At 32.6% G+C, this 19,805-nt stretch overlaps 1 protein-coding gene across 1 annotated transcript; it reads left to right on the forward strand.

Annotated features, from left to right (window-relative positions):
* The first annotated feature begins 252 nt into the window (after window positions 1-252).
* LOC145306581 (uncharacterized) lies at window positions 253-19,077 on the forward strand. Its single transcript, XM_080148786.1, has 16 exons — window positions 253-665; window positions 1,049-1,155; window positions 2,031-2,149; window positions 2,800-5,535; window positions 5,736-5,803; window positions 8,942-9,009; window positions 9,414-9,537; window positions 9,959-10,026; window positions 10,573-10,672; window positions 10,985-11,052; window positions 11,231-12,001; window positions 12,259-13,668; window positions 14,437-14,965; window positions 15,249-15,338; window positions 16,162-16,531; window positions 16,677-19,077. The coding sequence occupies exons 1-16, from the start codon at window positions 300-302 to the stop codon at window positions 18,224-18,226; spliced, it is 8,544 nt and encodes a 2,847-aa protein (XP_080004912.1). The 5' UTR covers window positions 253-299; the 3' UTR covers window positions 18,227-19,077.
* The last annotated feature ends 728 nt before the right edge of the window (window positions 19,078-19,805 follow it).

Below are 19,805 nucleotides of genomic sequence, written 5' to 3' on the forward strand. Positions count from 1 at the left end.
ATTGCTTTCTTGGACGTCCATGCCTTTTGTTGTGGGGGGAGGGCAAAATTTGCTTGGAAGTTTGAATTCCCCTCCCGAAAAAATTACCTCAACGGTAAAATTTATTAAGGTGGCTATTTGGGGTAAAATATTTATGAGACTGGGTGTTAAATCTAATATATTTCTAAGTATTTTGAGAGGGGTAAACACCTCTCTTGGTCGTCCTTGATTGTTATGCTATATTTGAACGTTGTTATTCTTGTTAAAGATCTATTTTTACACCTGTTTATATTTTTAGAAAAAAATAATGTTTTGATACCATGGAGGACAGCGACATTGATCTCTACGGAGATCTTGACAATGATTTAGACATTGAAAATAATGATAACAATGATTTCGAGGATTTTATGGATGATACTGAACTTGATTGCAATAAAAAATCCTCCAATGAAAAAGTAAACATTATTTCTAAACCAGTATTAGCAGACATAACAAAAGTAAAAGATAAAATTAAACATCCTCATGAAAATAACGAAGATCTCGATGATTTATTAAATGAAGTATTTACCCCTAAGGCTCCTAAGCCTAAGGTTGAACCTAGAAAGGATATTTCGGCTAACGACAAAGAAGATGAACAGATAGATGAACAACTTCACTTTATTCAACAACGCAACGCGGAGTTGGAGGTAATACTCATTTATGAAATGGTTTACAATTGTCTACCAATACGTAAATCCAATAAAGTAACAGGATGATTGTCTGTCTGTCTGTTTGTACCGAAGGATCTCGCTAAACAATATGATTCTCTTTGACAATGTAGCTTTTCATAGGTCCTGGAAAGATTTATAACTATTTTGGGGGAGGTTACGACCACCCTCCCAAGAGAAATCACCCTGAGAAAAAAACATCCCCCCACAAAATAAATCCCATTTCGCAAAAACTGTTAATACTGGTATATACTTAAATTCGCAACTTAAATTTAAATTTTTAAAAGTCTGTTTTAGTTATTTTGTCGTGTCTATTCAAAACGAGTCGCTACCATTTAATGAAATGTGCTTTGTTGTTCTAGAGCCAGTTGATAGAGCTGGATAAGAAGAATAAAATGCTGCAGAAACACATAGCAAATCTTATCACAACATCGCGAATAGAAATCAGAGCTAAGAATAGACAGATTTTGTAAGTTGAATTTTTAGTTGCAGAGCTACTCTATATATATGGCAGCCACATCCGATCATACGTCACATAAACAAGGCCAATAATAAATCTCAAATGTTACAGTATCTCTTTTAAAATTAAAATTTCTCGCTAGTATTACAGTTGACGTTCCTATTCTATGTTTGTTATTGTCGTGCTATGTATTTGTAGATTTATCTTTATAACAAGTACAACATCTATACGTTGCAAGGCTCAAAAATAATAATAGATCATGTAGACTATAAGAGTTTTACATTAGTTTTTGGTTATTGTAATCTTTGCCTTCTATCTTTAAAAGCAGCTGAGATAAACCATTGATCTTAAGAGATAAAATAATAGATGTTAGACAAAATTACCCCTTCTATAAAAGTCTTGAATAAAAGAGCACTTTTATTGAACTGTTAATTGCTATTATTCACAGCCCTTAAATTAATTACATTTTTTAAAAATATTTTTGTTTAGTTTATCTGACTTTTAAAATGTTTTTTGGTTATAGAATTGTACTTCGTTACCTATGGTTAGTAGTGCCCTTGTTGATTTTGCATTTAAACCATTAATCAGAGAGAGAGAGGAGTTATTGGGCTGTGTAATGTATTACACCAGTCTCCAAAGCTTTATAACAACGTTTTCTTATTCGTTGGCTTTACAACTTAGGAAACTTTTAGTTTTATTGAATTTGATTGGTTGGGTCATTAGTTCAGTTTATTGTCCAAACTTTTCAACTACTAATCTAAAGCAGGGTTAATTTTGTGTATTATCATTGGATATGTACATAAAAATATCGGCCATTGTCTTATCCCTTTAGGCCCCTAATTTTTTATCCATTTTTTATTTATTGACAGATATATTTAATTCAGGGATCTGACACGTGAGATTGAGAATGTTATGTTCCGACGAGCCGGAAAGGTTTTAACCAAAAGAGAAATTGAAAGACTTTTTCAAAGAATAAGACCACCATGCAACTTCAATTGTCTGGGTAAGATATATAAATTGAAAATTTGCATTATCTTTATTATTTGTAAATATATGCTATAGTTATATTATTATCAGGAAGGATGGGGGTACCGAAGTGTTTTTTTTATAAAAAGGGGGGGGGGGATGGATGATACACTTTTTTTGTAACCAAACCAAAGGTACTCAACCCAAAAGTGTCAAGGAAAATATAGAAAAATTTGTATAGTTTTACTCAAATGATTCAAAATTATTTAATTTGGTGTGGAAAGGCAATAATAATTGGTTAGACACGGCGGTTTTATTTAGGTGGGAGCGGTGATCCCGCCATCATTTCTTTATAGTTTTACGCTATACTACATTTAAGTACCTGCCATGACAAATTTCAGTGCTGTAACTCTTCTTTGGTCGAGTTCCTATGCGTTATAGGTTTGATTACAAAAAGTGTCTCATCCGCCCCCCCCCCCTTTAAAAATTTGGGGGCAAGGGGACATCGGTAGTCTATAACTTAGGGTTGAGTAAAGTTGCGATGTAAAATGTTTGTATAACTAGGCAGTGAGATAAGAAATAAATACAATTCAAATTGCATTTTAAACAATTTACAACCTTCTCTACATACATATATCTTGTTTAATTATTTGTAGAATTTTCATTTTAAATATTATTTCGTTTTAGGAGCTGCTGAAATCGCAAAAGAAATTGAGTCTGGCCAAGAATCTCCAGAAAACAACAACAAAGAGAATGAAAATACAACTACTGAAAAACCTACCATCAAAAGACGTTCAAGCTCAAGATTGAATATTAAGCAAGAGGATTTGATAGATGAGAATGATAGACCTAAGAGTCGATCAGCTAATTCAAGAACTAAAATCAGAAAAGAACCATCGAGACTAGATATGCTTGCAGATCAAATTAATACTGATAAATATATTAATGAAAGCAAATCTAAGTCCAAAAGTAAACCTAGGAAGGAAGTGGATTCAGCGAAAGAATCTGAAATTGGAGCATCTAAAGATGCTGACAATATTAAAGCAAAAGATTTCAAGGAACCAAGTCCTGCTGTAGTTGAGCCACAAGTAGAAACTAGATCACGAAGAAAAAGTGAAAGAAGTAACAATGGAAAGAAACAAACCTCTGAAAGATCAGATGATAAAGAAAAAGTTGTTGATAAAAAATCTTCAAAATCTACAGAAATATCTAACAAAGATGATAAAATTGCTAAGATTGAAAAAGAAAGTTCAAGTAAAAGAAATCGAACCAGAAGTTTAAGTAATAATATTAATAAAGAACCTGAAACTAGCAAAGAACTTAAAATCACCCGTCAAATTGAAACAAGACGTTCTAGTCCACGTAAGTCCATCAAAGACAGACTCGGTCGGAAAGTTGACAGTAATGATGACAATAAAAATGTTACAAACTCAGCAGTAAAAAATCTTTCAACTTCAGATGAATCTAAATCTAAAACAGTAGACAACAACATTATTGGCGTGAAGAAGATTTCTGTAGATAAACCACAATTGAGAAGTTCACCAAAAAAGCAATCCATTTCTACTAATGATAACAAGAAAATTGATGACAAAAAACAATCCATTAATATAACTGAAAATCCACCAAAAGCTGTCGCAAAAAATCCACCAACATCTGAAATGAAAAATACTCTAAAATTAAAGGCAGCAAAGGATGATATTGAAGAAGGAGAAGTTACTGACAGTGATGACGATGAAACTCCGGCTCCTGGTGAACAGAAAATTGTAGAGACTGAACCTTTAAAAAGTGTCAGTGATAACAGCAACAAAATGACAAAAGTAGCTGCCAATGTTGAAACTATCAAAGAGGCTAAACAATCTACCATAACCCTTGCAAATTCTAAAAGTAATATTGAGAACAATTCATCAAACGATGTTAATATCAAAGATAAACAATCAAAGAATGACAAGACGGCTACCAACAGTGGTACATCCATTGAAGGCAAAGTAGCCACTGAAGTTAAAAAATCAGAAAATAAACCTGCTTCCTCTATACCTTGGTTCAAGAAAGTTGACTTTTCATCACTCAAGGTTCTTCCTGAGTTTTGCGACCTGTCAAAAGTTTATGGATCTCCTGGTAAAACTAGGCATATTTCAGCTCCAAATGTAAGTGATAATAAACTGTATTTTGCTCGTAGAAGCAGACCATTAAAATTTGATGACAATGAAGTTTTAACATTTATTTCTCCTACTAAAGATGTAAGGCGCAGAACAAGATCAGCTCCGCCAACAGTGACAAGAGCAATCTTGTCAGAGGCTCTCTCTAACCAGCACAAAAATCAATTTGAAGAAGGAGAAATTGACACATCAATATCAGATAAAAGTAATGTGACCAAAAAGAATGAGACCGTATTGCCCAGAGATAAATTAGAGCAAGAAATGCACGAACTATTTTCTGATGCTGAAAAGAAAAATGAAGATCAAGAAATAAGTAAGTATGATGAACTTAAAGCTTTAGTAATTGAAGGCAAAAAATCAGTTGTTCAAGATAAAAATAAAGGAAACAAAAAGGAAAAGTGGTTAACTAAAACTAGCAATACATTAAAAGAAACAGCTACTAACACTGCTATGTTGAAGGATACTACTTCTATTACAAATAATACAGAAAAGAACATTGAAGTCAACACCAAAATGGTAGATAGAGATGAAAATAATACAGAAGTCAACCAAAGTAATGATAAGAATACTGAAGCTATAAAACATCCAGTCAAAGAGAACAGTGAAAACCTTCATGAAACAGTCAATATGAAAAAATCGGCTGAAGTTTTGGAAAACATTAATGCCACAAATACCACTGCAGAAAACACTCCTATAGTCAATGAAAGTAAGAATGATGAAAAGGATCATCTAGTCAATGAAAGCAATGAAGTTGATGAAAACATTACCGTTGATAATATTACAACTAATTCACAGAAAACTGAAGGCAAAATTTCTCCAGTTATCAACGAAAATATCAAAGCAACAGAAAAAGATGCTTCTCGTGCTAAGGAGAAAAAGGACAACATTAAAACTGTCAACAAAACTATACACAAAAATCTTCAAGTTGAAAATGACAAAATCCGTGAAATCGAGAAAGACACTTCCAACGTCAATGAGAATATGGAAGATGTTAACAAAACTGAAATAGCAAATATACCTGAAAGTAAAACCTTTGAAAAAATTACCGAAATATATCTTGAAACTTCTAAGGAAGTTAAAGAGGAAATTAAATTTGAGGATATAAAAAACGAGGTTATTGATAATGAAGACTCATTAGATGCTGAAGAGTTAGATGGAGATGACAGTGAATATGAGCCTTCAGTTGAAGTAATGCTGTCAGAGGGTGAGGACGAGATAGATGTGGAATATACTCCTAGGACTAGATCTAGAAAAAGCCTTAGACGAAGTAAGTTACTTTTAAGAATTATCATTATAGAATTTAAAAACACACGGACAAAGTGAATTATAGATTAGCTTTAACATAAGAACACTTTGCTTCTCTTTTTGTTGCAAATTTTTACTTGGATTTTACCTTAGTCTGAAATTGAAAACAATTTATTGCCTAAAAAAAATAAGATTAATTTCTTTTAATTTTGATCTTTTCAGGTAAAATATCTTATGCTGAAGTCCCCGGTCAAAACATTCCATTTGAAGGATCCCATGAAAGTTATCAGGTTGGCTTTTATCTTATTAAACAATATGTAGTAATATTTGTCCGTTTGTTAAGATTTCGCTAACCAACCCCTGAAATGAGTTATAAATTGTGAGGAAGTTTTGCATAATGCCTGGCAGGGTTTCGGAGCCGGGAGCAGCAACATTTTTGGTGGAACCGGAGCCGGATCCGGAGCCGTATTTTTCGTTAAAAACGGCTCCGGCTCCAGATTAGCCAAAAGTGATTTTTTAAAGTAATAATATAATTTGGCAACGGTCTATTTCCATATAATAAACTGAAAAACTATTGTTACTTAACAAATAGACACACATCCTTCTACTTTTATATAGCTTTAATCAAATAAAAGCAAAATATTTTATATTATTTATTTTATTTTATCAATTTCAATAATGAACAAAAGTTGATGTATGAATTTTAAGGTAGGAGCCGGAGCCGCATCAAAATTAAACGGCTCCGACACCCTGATGCCTGGGATTGTATGTGGTTATATTATTATGAAATTGGGATTTTTATTAACTTTAGATTTTTTACGCTACTATTCTGGATCTGGGAGCTATTCATTCGAAGGGATATAAAAGGGCTGAAAAATAGCCTAAAAACAACCCAGACTTAATATAAAACCAGCCTAAAACCAGCACAAGACCTATAAGAACCTTCACTGTGAAGGAGAATCATATTGGTTCAGCGGTTAGAGAGATTCTAGGTACAGATACACACAGAGAGATCCTGTTACTTTAATTTTACTTAACTTCTTGTAATCAAAAATATTTTTTTCTTTGAAAAAGTATGGCTGGGATTTAAGACTCATATCCAGTTTGAATCTTAATTGTGGTCATATACACAAAGTAATGTGCGTATTAGAAGGTTTCATAACACAACATTGCAGTATTTTTTTTAATGTATAAAAAATGATAAATGTCGATGAAAAAAATGTATAAGTCTTAACAAAATTGTAAATAAATTTGTTGAAAAACTGCTTAAATACAGGATACTGTTTAAGGACATACTTACATTTTAGGACTTGATACTAGGGATGCTTCTCTTAAAGCATTGATCCTTGTTGTAATTGGAATCAGTATTCCAAAAATTAGATTAATGTGATAATTATATCACATAAAAATTCGTCAAAAAGGTTAAAAATCAACATGTTTTAAATGGACGTATGGTACGCTTTCTATATCGTACATAATTACTACAGGAATCACCATGCCAAGTTTGAATCTAAAACACAATTTGTTACGAACGTACGGACGAAATGACCCTAAATATAGAAATACTTCGCTTTTAAAAATAAGACTTTCTGTAGGTATCTAAAAAATGTTTCATTTTCTGAATATGAAATCCTCTAATATGCATTGTCATACTACAAGAAGGCATTCTTCTACTGTTTGTGTAGTTGCCTTTTCTCTGACAAAAATTATGTTCCTTCCAGGTGACAACACAAAGAAATTACAAATATAAAAACAAAATTATAACTGCTGTGATCTAATAGATAGAACAATTTACTACCTATTGATTAATACTAAATTTCCGAAATTTATCTGTGGAAAAGTTTGGATACAGTTACTTTGTACAATGCCATTAAGATACACTCTCACCTATCCCTGACTCTCACCCCCTGCAGTTTCTTGAGCTAACAAATACCAGAACATGTTTTAAAAATTTACAGTCTATTGCTCACTCCCTTCCGAAATTACAGTTTCATTTTTTCCTTAAACCCTCCAATATAAAGTAATAAAGATTTTTTGTCTACAACTTAAGATTTTGGAAATGGCTGGTCTTAATGGTTTATTCTTTTTTGGAAGCTTTATAAATGAAGTGGGGAGGAGCTATTAGGCTATTTTTCTGATAACCCCGCGTTTACATAATCTACAACGAAGAAACTTTATGTAATGTACAAATAAGTAAAATAACACTGGGACTATTTGAATCTATGTTTGAGTAAATCCGGCCGTAAAGTTGGTAGTAAACCTTCATGCACTAGGCATATATTGTTGGGATGTCACAGTTTAGAAAATTAATTATGTTTTTTTTTAAATTATCCTAGTGGCCTCGCCCCTAGCATTTGAAGGGATTTGAACCATACCCAGACTTATTTTTATAAAAATAATCAGAGTCTAAACGATCTCAGGACCTATAACAAGCTATTCGGTTCAGTAGTTAAAGATATCATTCGTTTTAGGAAAAATCTTACTACATTAGATAATAGGATGTACATTGTACTTACTTATTCTAGAAAAGTATAAAATAGGTAAAGAATTTTTTACTTCTGTTTAAAAAAGACAAATTTTAGTGAAAGATACCTAATATTTTTTGGCGAATTTTTTGCCAAAAATCCGTTGCATGTCAGTAACACAAACTATTTATACACTCACATTTTCTTTCCCTTTTTTGCAACAAATATTCTAAATTTGCCTGAGTTCTTTGAATCTTTTTACTTTTAGAGTAAGGTATTCCGTTGGTAGTGCTTTATTTTGCAGTATTGACAAAGATTCCGCTGACATATGAGTATCTACTATTTAACCTCTATGATCTGCTTGTGTTTTTATAATGCTCTTGAGGGAATTTAGTTTCTGTTGATTTATATAGATAGATTTCCTTTCCTATGCACATGTTTGAGATGAATGCACGGATATTCGATAACGATAAGATCTATCCGATACGGACGGACGTACGGACCGACCCTTGGTATAGAAAAGCTGCTCTTATAAAAATCCGCAACGTTTTTCAAGCTAACCCTGATCTGGATATAAAGGTACTGAAGAACCTTGATGTTATTAAGTCTTGACAAATAGTAAAAACGTGGTTGCAAAGATGTTGCCTTCTGTTTATGGTATCACTTTCTCTTACAGAGTCTTATGCAACGTGCAAGGAATAGTTGTGCAAAACTGCATTTTTAAAAGTGAAGCTTTTCTATAATTAGGGTCGGTCCGTCCGGGACAGTTGGCTCTTTTCGTTAATTTAAACAGTTTAGAATTGTCTTATCGATTTCAAACTTAAAATTAAAAAAATTGCATAAAATTAAAAATTATTAAAAGGAGGAATATAACTGAATTCCAATTAAATTATTTTTTTTATTGGTCTCTAGGGGCGGAGCTGCTAGTATTAAATATAGCATTTGCAATTTTTCTTACTTTAGACTGCTCGATGGAAGTGTGATTTGTGCAAGCTGGGTTTCTTTTCCAAAAGTCAATATTTGATTCACAGGTATAACAATGATTTTAAAATAATTTTATAGACACAAAAATCCCTTAGAATATAATACTTATTTAATATAAGGTTTTTTTAATGCAACCAGCTCGTAATCAATGCGCAAATGGCACTTAGAATCTAAATTTCATTATGAAACTTAGCATAAATAATCCTTAGTATGTGTATTTTCCCAAAATCGAATAAAAAAGTTGGAAAAGTAACGGCTAACGGATCAGCAGTTCAGCCGTTTTTATTGGCTATTTTTAGGGCAAATTTATCATTAATTACGTAGGAATCTACTTTTGAAACTCATTTTTGCTTTAACTCATGTAAAATGATACCTGGAACTATTGTAAAAACGCCCATCGTCCCCTATCTCTCTGATTATAGGACGTAGTTAATCATCTTATTTTGTTTAGGAAAAAGAAAGGTTGTTTCCAGAAAATTAAAAGTCTAACCGAGGACAAACTTGAAGACAACGAAGTGCTTAAACTTCTAGAAAAGGTTCCTCTAACTTCTACGGGGACCAAAGAACATTACAAGGTACCTAGATTATTTCAAATTAAAAACAGTCGTTTAACTGTTTTAAAAAAAGTTTTTCTCAATAGAAAAGTCACGCTTTTATCTTTCCGCGCGATAATCAATATATTGAAAACAGTTACAAATTATTTTCTTATCTACGGGCAACCCTATAAAAGTATTAGGGTTTTATTTGGATGAAGCAAACTAACTCGGAAATTGCTATTCCTAATGGGGTTTACTCTCCAGGGAAGCTTTATAAAAGATATAGATTGGTTTTAGGCTATTTTTTGACCTTCCTCGCCCTATCCTAGTGGCTAATGGCGAAGCAACTAGTACCTATAATAAAAAATTAACCCCCTCCCCCTTATTGTTTTACTCTAATGCTTAATACTTAATTGAGGCATATTCTAGAAACATTAAATAAAATTGTCAAATTTTTAAGGTTGTAAAATGGAACTGTGATTTATGCCAGCTAGGATTCCCTAAACGACAAGACATGCGTGATCACAGGTATACTATTCCCTAGATTTTTTTCTTTGTACTCAGCAATTGAAAAGGTTACACTGTTAGATAAATTAATGTATACCCAAAATGATGACACACAAAATTAACCCTTCTGTAGATTGCAATGAGTGGTTGAAACTTTTGGTCAATGGTCAAGCAGGTGTGTTTGATGCAGGTTTGCCCGGGGACTTCTTCTCCATCTCCCCGGATAGGACCACTCCGGAAAAGCTTGCATCCTCGGTCCCAAAATCAACTTCCTAATGAATCAACCAAACAAAATCTTATATAAGTCCCCTAAGTTGCAAATACAACAAAGGACATTTTTTTATACATTTCAGTTATGACAAACATTTTTTACTTGAAAAATTTAACATTACCATTGTAATGTAGAACCAACCAATCACAATTTAATAAAGTTTTTGTGCCAACGAATAAGATAACGCGTTTACTTTTTATAAAACTTTTGGTTCTGGTATTATTTACACGCCTCTTTCCGCTTTGCATTAAACCTACCACATAGAACTAACCCTTTAATGCCGACAATAATTTCAGAGAGAAGTTTAACTGTGGGGCCGAAGAGAAAAGAATTAGAAGTAAAGAAACTGAGGAACAAAGATTGATTCGGGCACAGGGAACTAAAGAGCTTTTTGAAGTAAGTTTATTGCAAAATTATAAGTTTTATTTAGCATTATGTCATTCTAGATACTCAAAGAAAGATAATATTGCTTTTTGACAGTGAACTGAAAAGTTTCAATGGGGGGGGGGGGGGGCAACGTTTCAATATGGTAGACAAAAAACAAGATGTATATTTTTAAAAGAGTTAGGGTTGATTTTTTCTTGAACATCAATGATATCAGCAGCTAAACGTTTAATCATTCTATGCTATTCTTTCACGATATAATTCATAAATTGATTTTTTTACCTATTGTATTAAGCTCTGTTCTAAAATAATTAAACATTTTAGATTTCATGTTGGGAGTGTCGTGAATGTGAAGTTGGATTTTTATCAAGATTTTCAAGGGATTTTCACAGGTAACAAAAATTAAAATAAAATTTGTTTATTTATTGCCAACGTGATAATTACCGTTCTATAACTATAGAATAGATACCTAATGATATTCTATTCATAAACACGAAATGCAAGAAAGGAGAAAGGGGAAGGTCTGATGTTTTATTGTAAAAATGTTATTATAATATTTTTCTATTTTAGAAGCATAACTCATAATTCTGGTATCATGTTGGAACAAATCAAGAATCAACAGAATAAAAAAACTCCAAGAACAGATAAAACATCTAAGGAGACAAAAGTCGATGAAAATAAAGAACCAATAAAAGAAACTACAGAGCCAACAGTAGAGGAAACTGTAGAGCCAACAGTAGAGGAAACTGCAGAGCCACAAGTAGATGAATCTGCAGAGCCAAAAGTAGATGAAAGTAAGGAGTCAATTAAAGTTTATTCAAGCTCTAGTTCAAGTAGTGGTGATAGTGATAGTTCTGACAGCTCTACTGACGATGATTCTGATGCTTCTCCTCAGCTCAGCAAATCTTGGTTTATGCCCCAGACAACAGCTAAACCCCAATTTCAAACTACCTCTATTTCCTCAACTCAAACATGTACATCTACTTCACCATCTCTCACAATCTCTAGTGTTGAAACAACTGATACAGATCAAACCCAGGCTAAAGTAGAAACTGCAACAAATAATGAAGCTACAGTGGAAAAATCTCCCAAAGAGACTACTGAAGATAACATTGCTGAAAATGATTCAGAGCAAAATGTTCCTAAAGCTACTTCTCCTAAAGTAATTGAGACCCCCACACATGAAGTAGATTCTCCAACTGAAGCTACAAACGTTGTTGAAAAAGTAGTGGATGAAAACAAGGAAGAAAGAGGATCATCACCTGATATTGGACCTGAATTCCTTAAGAAGCCAAAGCTTAGAGGACCTGTGGGTAATGAAGAACTTGATTTAGCAATCAGGTAACTTCAGTTTTAATGCTAGCAATTGCTCTTTTTCATAAGAATAATAGCTACAAGTCCGTTAGTTGAAAAACAAAATAAGTGTTAGCAATGGAGGACGGACAGGTTCTTAGCTTCATTTTTTAATAAAATACAGTTTTAGTTTTTTTTGTCATAGTAAGCTTATTATTGCTAGTTTTTTTTAATGATACAATGTTTATTTTTAAGCTTTAATAACCATTCTGTATTGGAAAATTAATGTTTCCTTATATTTTAAGTTCCATCACGGGTGAGACTGATGAGACTGATCTTGAGCTATTTCTTCATGATGATGAGTTTGATTTTGAACCAGAGGAAAATCATGAAAAGAAAGTTGTCAATGAGAAAATAGAAAAATCTATTAAAAGCAGTAAAATAACTTCTCCAAAGAAAAGAATAAAGTCTTCTAACGTTGCAAGTCCTATCAAGTGTCACAACAAAAATAGTTCTGTTAAAACTGACGTAGAAACTACAGCTAAGGCCTCTGACAAGCCTACTATAGATTCTCTTTCTGAAAATTTGTCAACTGGAAAATTTCCCATGAAGTCTGTTCCGTCCCCTGCAGAAGTAAAAGAAGCTGAAAAAGATTTTATTACTGACAAACTAGAAACTGATGTCAACAAAGTTGACGATACATCTGAAGTGAGTGAAGCAATTGCAAACATAGCTGATTATATTTCTGATCCTATCAACAAGGAGAAAGACACAACACATGCTTTAACTAATGAAGACGTTGTTATTAACAAAAATGTTAATGAAACTACTCCTTCTAAAGTAAAACCAATGTATTCTTCAAATGAAACCCAAGTTTTTGAAGAAGGGGAAGTTCGTGAAGATTCTCCAACTACAATGCCAAAGCCCAAAGTTCTTGACTTTACTTCTCAAGAAGATGAATTACAACTACATTTTGATGAAGATTTACTTGACTTCAACCTTGAAACTTCTCCTATGAAAGCTACAATTAGCAAACCATCTAAAGACAATATATCTGTTAAAAATAAGATAGTAACTAAAGAAGCCATCAGTTCGAAGTCTGCCAACAAGGATGAAATTAAAGATAGCTCAAAGACTCCAAATATCAAGGCTACAATTCCTTCATGCGATGCTTTATCTCCACAAAATATGGAAAAATATACGATACCCAAAAAACCAAAAGGGGATCTAAAAGAGAAAGATTCAAAAGAAGTTGAGAGAAAGCATGCCAAAGAAGACAGGAAGGACAAGAGGGATCTAAAAACAACATCTTCTAGTGATGAAAGGAGAAGGGATGTGGAAAGAGATCCAGGAAAAAGAAAAGACAGGAATGACAAATCCTCAGAAAAAGATAGAAGACGAGATAGAGATGGTGAAATAAGACGAGACAGGGATGAGAAATCTAGAGAAAAGAACGGAGACCGACGCAGAGATAGGGAGGAGAGTTCTAGAGAAAAAGATGATTATATAAGAAGAAATGAAAGAGATGAAAAATCTAGAGAAAAAGATAATGAGAAAGATAAATCTAAAACTAAGAATGATCTAAAGATGAGAACAAGAGAAAAAGAGGATGATAGAGATAGGACAAAATCTAGAAAACGGCAACGTTCAATTTCTCCAGAAAGGTCGTCAAATGCCAGAAGGGAACGCAGAAGAAGCCATCGCAGTCGTTCCAGGTAAGAATTGTTTATTTAAGATCAAATATTTAAAATGCTGATTGCTGAATTTTAATTTTTTTATTTGAAAATCTTACAGAAAATGATAAAATACAAAAAAGTTGATATTTAGGTATTTAGAAATGTGCTTTATTTTTTTCGTTTCAATAGGGATCTAATCAATCTAGGACACTACAAACGTTCGCCTCGGGTCCGTTTGTATGTCCAAGTCCATTCGTTTGTACGTCTGTATCCCCGTCTAAGTTTTTTCACTTCGGCTACTTTGGTTCTTCATGTTGTTAGAAACATGAGAACAGTTGCAAACGTTTTTTTTGGTAAATTTTTTATTAATTTTGAGATTATTTAATTAGGAGATAGGGTGCTATATGTTGATAGTAAACTTGTTTAGCCTGTAAGTGTCAGAATATAATTTCTATATCTTACGGTTTTTATGAAAATTAGTCTTATTGAGAAGGTTACAATCACAAATAGGCTGTCTTCAACTATCCGTTTAATCTCAGAGATGGAGGGGAAAATGGGCTGTTTAATACACTAGTCCCCAAAGTTTTATATTAATGTTTTATTATTCGTTGCTTAACAACACCTTTGGGGACTTTTTTTAGAGAATTTTGATTGATTGGTTTATTGAGTTGAGTGTCTAAATGTTTCAACCACAAATTGTAATCTACCTAAGTAGTAATTTTGTTTATTATCATTGCAAATGTACTTAAATTTATCTGCTATTGTCTTATCCCTTTAAATCCCTGCTTTCATCTATATGTATTTCAGATCACCTCGAACCAGGTCAAGAAATCGACATGCTAGACGGTCACGCTCGAGATCGAGGGACAGAACACGAAGAACATCCCGCAAGAGATCCAATAGCCCCCACAGAAAACGTCTTCGTATGGCCCGAAGATCTCAATCTCTTTCCCCCAAAAGGCTAGAAAAATCCAGCAAAAAGGATAAATCACCCAGAAGAAAGAATGCAGATAAAAACTTGCTAGAAAATGAATCTCTGGAAAGTTTAGAGGCACAGAAACAATTTCTGCTGAGTCAGCTTCAATTATCTCCACAACCATCTAAACAAGCAACAGTCAATGGTATTGAAGTTGTTAAAAGTAATCCTAATGTAGACAATGAACCCAAAATGGATCCAAACAGAGTAAGATGTGAGAGTGGAAGTGATAAGGAGAATTCCAAGAGTTGTGATATTGATATGTCAGAGAGTACTATGGTTGCTGAAGAGTCTCCTAAAATGATGGATGATCATTCAAATGAATCAGATAAGCTCAAGTTCGACAGTGACGTTTTGAAGGTTAGTTTTATATATTATAATTTCTAAGAGAATCTACTCTATGATATTTTTTTGGGAAACGTTGTTTTCTTTGCAAGATTAACGTGTGGTTTTTGTTGTGGTTGTTACCAAATGGCATCTACAAAATGGTATTGAGAAAATATTATCTACTTGGTATCTCTATTGTAAGTCTTCTGAAATAGTTCTATATTCATACTGCAATTGAATTTCTCGTGCTCAAACTTTTTGTAGTTCTACAATGCTTGCCTAGGTAGTTTTCCCTCATGATTTTTTTCTTTTTTAGGATTATTCTGAGGACGAAATTTACAATCAGATTTTACCTTTTAAACAGAAGCAACTAGAGCAGCTTAAGGAAGTGGAAGATACTTTGAAGGTGATTTTTTTTATTAAAAATCAGTTTTCAAGGTTTTTCAGTCTGCAGCTTAATATTTTCTATAACTAATGAACCGATTGGCTTCTACATTAAAGCTTCATATAGGTGCCAAGATGGTTTTAGAAAAGTTATTTTTTAGAAGAATTGGAATGGTTTTAAGCTATTTTCTGTCTTTCTCTACTCCTATGAATATAGAGCCCTTAGATGCTACGGGCCCAGCTGATAGTTAAATTTAAAGTATTAGCTTTGATTTAGTAATAAAATCAAATACATGAAAGAGAACTAACATAAATTAAACTGAAGGAAAATTTATTTTAGAGGAGATTTAAACAAAAATAATTAAATACCTATTAGACTATAAAAGTTTTAAAGATTTTTAATCAATATAATAGATTTGAAATCTGCATAAAATTTTAAGGATTTTTTATAAAATTAGTTTTTTATATAATTCTTTATTTAAAGGCGCAAATACAAATTAAGTTAAATAATTTTGAGATCTGTGATTGGTGGATTGAAAACTATCTGCGCTCTGATTGGAGAAGCTTAAGTGACGTACATCATTCAACCAATTAGAGCGTAGGTAGTTTCCAATCCAGCTATCCTATTGGTCAAAATTTTATATAAAAAACGAATTTTATAAAAAAAATCCTTAAAATTTTATGCAGATTTCAAATCTATTATATTGATTAAAAATCTTTAAAACTTTTATAGTCTAATACCTATCTATTTACTCTTATTTCATTTAATTTTGATTTCACTGAAATTATACTACCCCTAACATTTTCATTGAAGATTAAAGTAATAAATTGTAATACTTTTATAGGCAAAGATCCGGATTAAAGAGCAAAGACTAAAAGAAGACGGTGGCTCTAGGCGGCGCAATTTTGACAGCACCAGCTCTAGCAGTGATCAGGACGCCAGCATAAGTAAACCTAGAGTGGCTCCACTTAAATTATCCCTCAGAAATACTACAGACAACTTACAAAATTGCAACACGAATGTAACACTATTACATGTTGCACAAGAAAAATGTCCGTCTCCATTGACTAGTGACAAAAAAGTGCCTCCTCTAAAATTGCCGTTGAAAAGAGCTTATTCCTCGAGCGAGGATTCAGAAAGAAAAGTTTCTCCACTGAAGTTATCCTTGTGGGACGCCGATAAGAAAAAGAAGTTAGCTAAAAATCATGCAAAAGGTAATACCTAACTATTCTATTTAAAAATACACATTACACAATTATAACAAGAATGTATTATGTTTAATTGGATGATCTATTATTAATTTTCTCAATTTTAAGATTTTTACATAACCTTTAAATCTTAAAATATCTTTTATTTTAGATGAACCATCCACTGATTCACACAAAGCCGATCTCTTTAAAGAAGCTCGAGCTCAACCTATACCTGAAAACAAAGTAGCTAATGATACTTCAATCCCTGCAGTTCCTGTTGATGTTATAAAGTATGATCCAGTTAAATCAACACTTAATGCCAAAACTACAGCAGAAATATCATATAAATTATCAGAAAGTTCAACAATGAAAGCGTCCAATAACATGTCACCAAAGCCAACCTCATCTAAAATATCGCATAGTCCTTCCTTTTCTTCAATGTCAACAAAACAGACATCAAGTAATGTATCACCGTCAATTTTATCCCAGACACCAAAGCCATCATCATCAAAAATGCCAATAATTTCACCAACAACAAAAGTATCACCAGTTATAAAACAATCTCTTCCTGTAACTAAGAATACAATGACTTTCAAAGACAATGTTACAGAAAGTGTAAATGTTGCTAAAGCTCGAGCTGCATTTGCAAACAGTTTCCCTATTCCAAATCAAGTAAATGCTCATCTGCCTAAGAAAACAACTCCGCCATTCTCAAAATCAGGACAATCAAACATAACTCCACCTGATTCTAAATCAGTTGATATTCTGGATGACCTAGCTCTGAGTGAAAGCGATGCAGATTCTCCTATGAAACCCTGTAGAACCCCAATTAAAAGAATCGAACAGAAACCACAAAAACTGTTTGTAACTCCCCAAAAGAGCATAAGCTTCCCATTGCCCATTAGCCCATTACCACGACCTTTAAGCCCTCTGGAAGACACAATGTCGCCCCCCAAAAATAAATTTCCAGAAGCTAAACCAATTTCTATTTCCCACAAACCTTTTACGAATTTAAAAGTTCAAGATCTACCCAAAGGTAGTACAAGCAGCAATGTCAACAAAAATGCTGTTATTGACTTCAAAAGTTTATCTTCTTTCAAAGGCAGTGCAATAGTGAAGAAAAGAAAGAAACGAATAAGTCTTCGCCCATCAAAGGGTCCGATGGAGATTATAGTCGGGCGAAGATCAAGTAATTCTAGTGAAGGCAATGATAGTGGCAATGAAAGAACAGCAAATCCTATTCCTGCATCTGTTGTCAACCTTTCTACACAGTTAAGTTCCCCTTCAACTGCTAAATCAGAGAGTATGCAAATTTTGAATACTCAACCAGCTACAGTGCCAATTAAAAAAGATGCTATCAAAAATATACTTGATAATAAAACAGATGATGTCATTAAACCAGTTGACCTAGAAACGAAAGCTGTAGCGCCAAGTATGCCTCTCATTCTTGCTCCAGTTGACAGCAAGCCTACGACAATTGAATCCTGTGTAAGTAATATAGATGTTACAAATGAACATAAAGCTACCCAAGGCAAAATCGAAACTATCTGTACACAACCGTTGGAAAATAAAGGTGCAACCATTGGGGAAAATTCCGAAGCTGCCAAAGCATCGCCGGATGGCGGTGCAAAGAGTAAGAAGAAAAGAAGGAATAAATTAGGATTTGGTCTGGCGTCCGCCTCTCCAGTTATCTGTGTGCAGTCACAAAGTAATGAGTAAATCAAATGTGTGAAAAGTCATTTTTTATCATCTAATTTGCCATATTTTATACTTTTGTACTTTGATTATTTTATTTGTATACATAGTAAAGTATGAAAATGATATTTTTGTAATGAAATTTATTTTGTAACTAATGCTTTTATAATATTGTAAAACATATGAATTTAAAATTTACTTGAATAAAATTTGGCATTATTATGATAGTCAAAGGAGACTGTGCACTAACGAGAGCAAAATATTTAAGTACCTTTCTGCAGTGAACCTAAATTTTTTTGGTGTATGCACTAGGTTTATGTTTTTTTAGTTATATCGACTAAAATTTTAAGCTTCACCTTGTTTTTTTTGTATTTCTGAATGATCATGTTTAATAGAAAAAAACATACTTTAGTGTCAAAGCTTTTAAAACAACAGTTAGATCTCACCAAAACGTTTGATGATATTTCATATGAACTTAATTTTTTAGGCGATATAACTGTATTTAATATTAACCTAGTATATTCACCAAAACATTCTCAGGTTCACTGCTGGAAGGCGCTTAAAATCACTTGCTCTCGTTTGTGCATAGTTCCCTTTACCTTCTTAGAATATTTCTAAATGTTCCTATTACCTTGATGGATGGGATAAACCCTCTAAATCTTTATTGTTTTTTTAATAAGTCTGTTTGTTTTTGCTGTACTGATTATTTTCTGAATCCCCCTTTTTGCATTATATCATAACTTTAATAAAAAGTACAAAATTATCAATGAATTTTAAAAATGAATTATTCTAATATTTGTATGTATATTGTATGTAAATTAATCATTTTTATACCAAAATTATCATGAAAATTCAAATAAAATATTAGGTATGAATATTTATATTTTAATACCTTAAACATGTAACTTTGGTTACAGTTGGACTAGAAGAATTTTTCTTTTATTTTGGTTGGTTTTATTAATATTGAGGCGATTTTACAGGGCAATAAAATTCCATATGTTTCTTCACACGAAAGAACAGTATTTTTTTTATAATTTCAAAAATTATTCTTGTTTTATTCTAAGCTACCCATAAAATATCCTTTAATCCTGGCTTGGATATCTGAACGCCTTGGGCAACCTCCTAAGAATAGAACAAAGTTTTCTTTCAATCAAATTCTTCCTGATGATCAATACCTGGCAACTAAACTTTGTATATTTTGTCGCTGCACTTCATTTCTTTTTTGTTGGAGATATTTTCTGTATTAGGTTATCATCAAGTCCTGTAGACCTTTCCCATATGTATGCAGTGGTAAATGTGGTTGAGAAAGTTAAAGAAACGAGTTACTCTCAACTCTTAGTCCAATCATTACTAACTATTCAATCTGTAAACATTGCCCTTGGCATTGTTTACGTCTTGAACATAATTCCATCTGAGCCGAAATCCAGATGAGATGTTACTTATTTTACTATTGACATTAATATGTGTTGGTTTATTTAGAATACTTAAATATTTAGTGTTGATCATCACTTTTCAACTAGGATAAATATTCACTGAAAGAAGGATAGGGATGAAAAGTTAATATTAGATAATACAAAAAATTCTTTAAAATTGCAAATAATAT

Source organism: Acartia tonsa, chromosome 2 (genome assembly GCF_053477335.1).
Source record: "Acartia tonsa isolate MP-2025a chromosome 2, ASM5347733v1, whole genome shotgun sequence".
Classification (NCBI taxonomy): Eukaryota; Metazoa; Arthropoda; class Copepoda; order Calanoida; family Acartiidae; genus Acartia; species Acartia tonsa.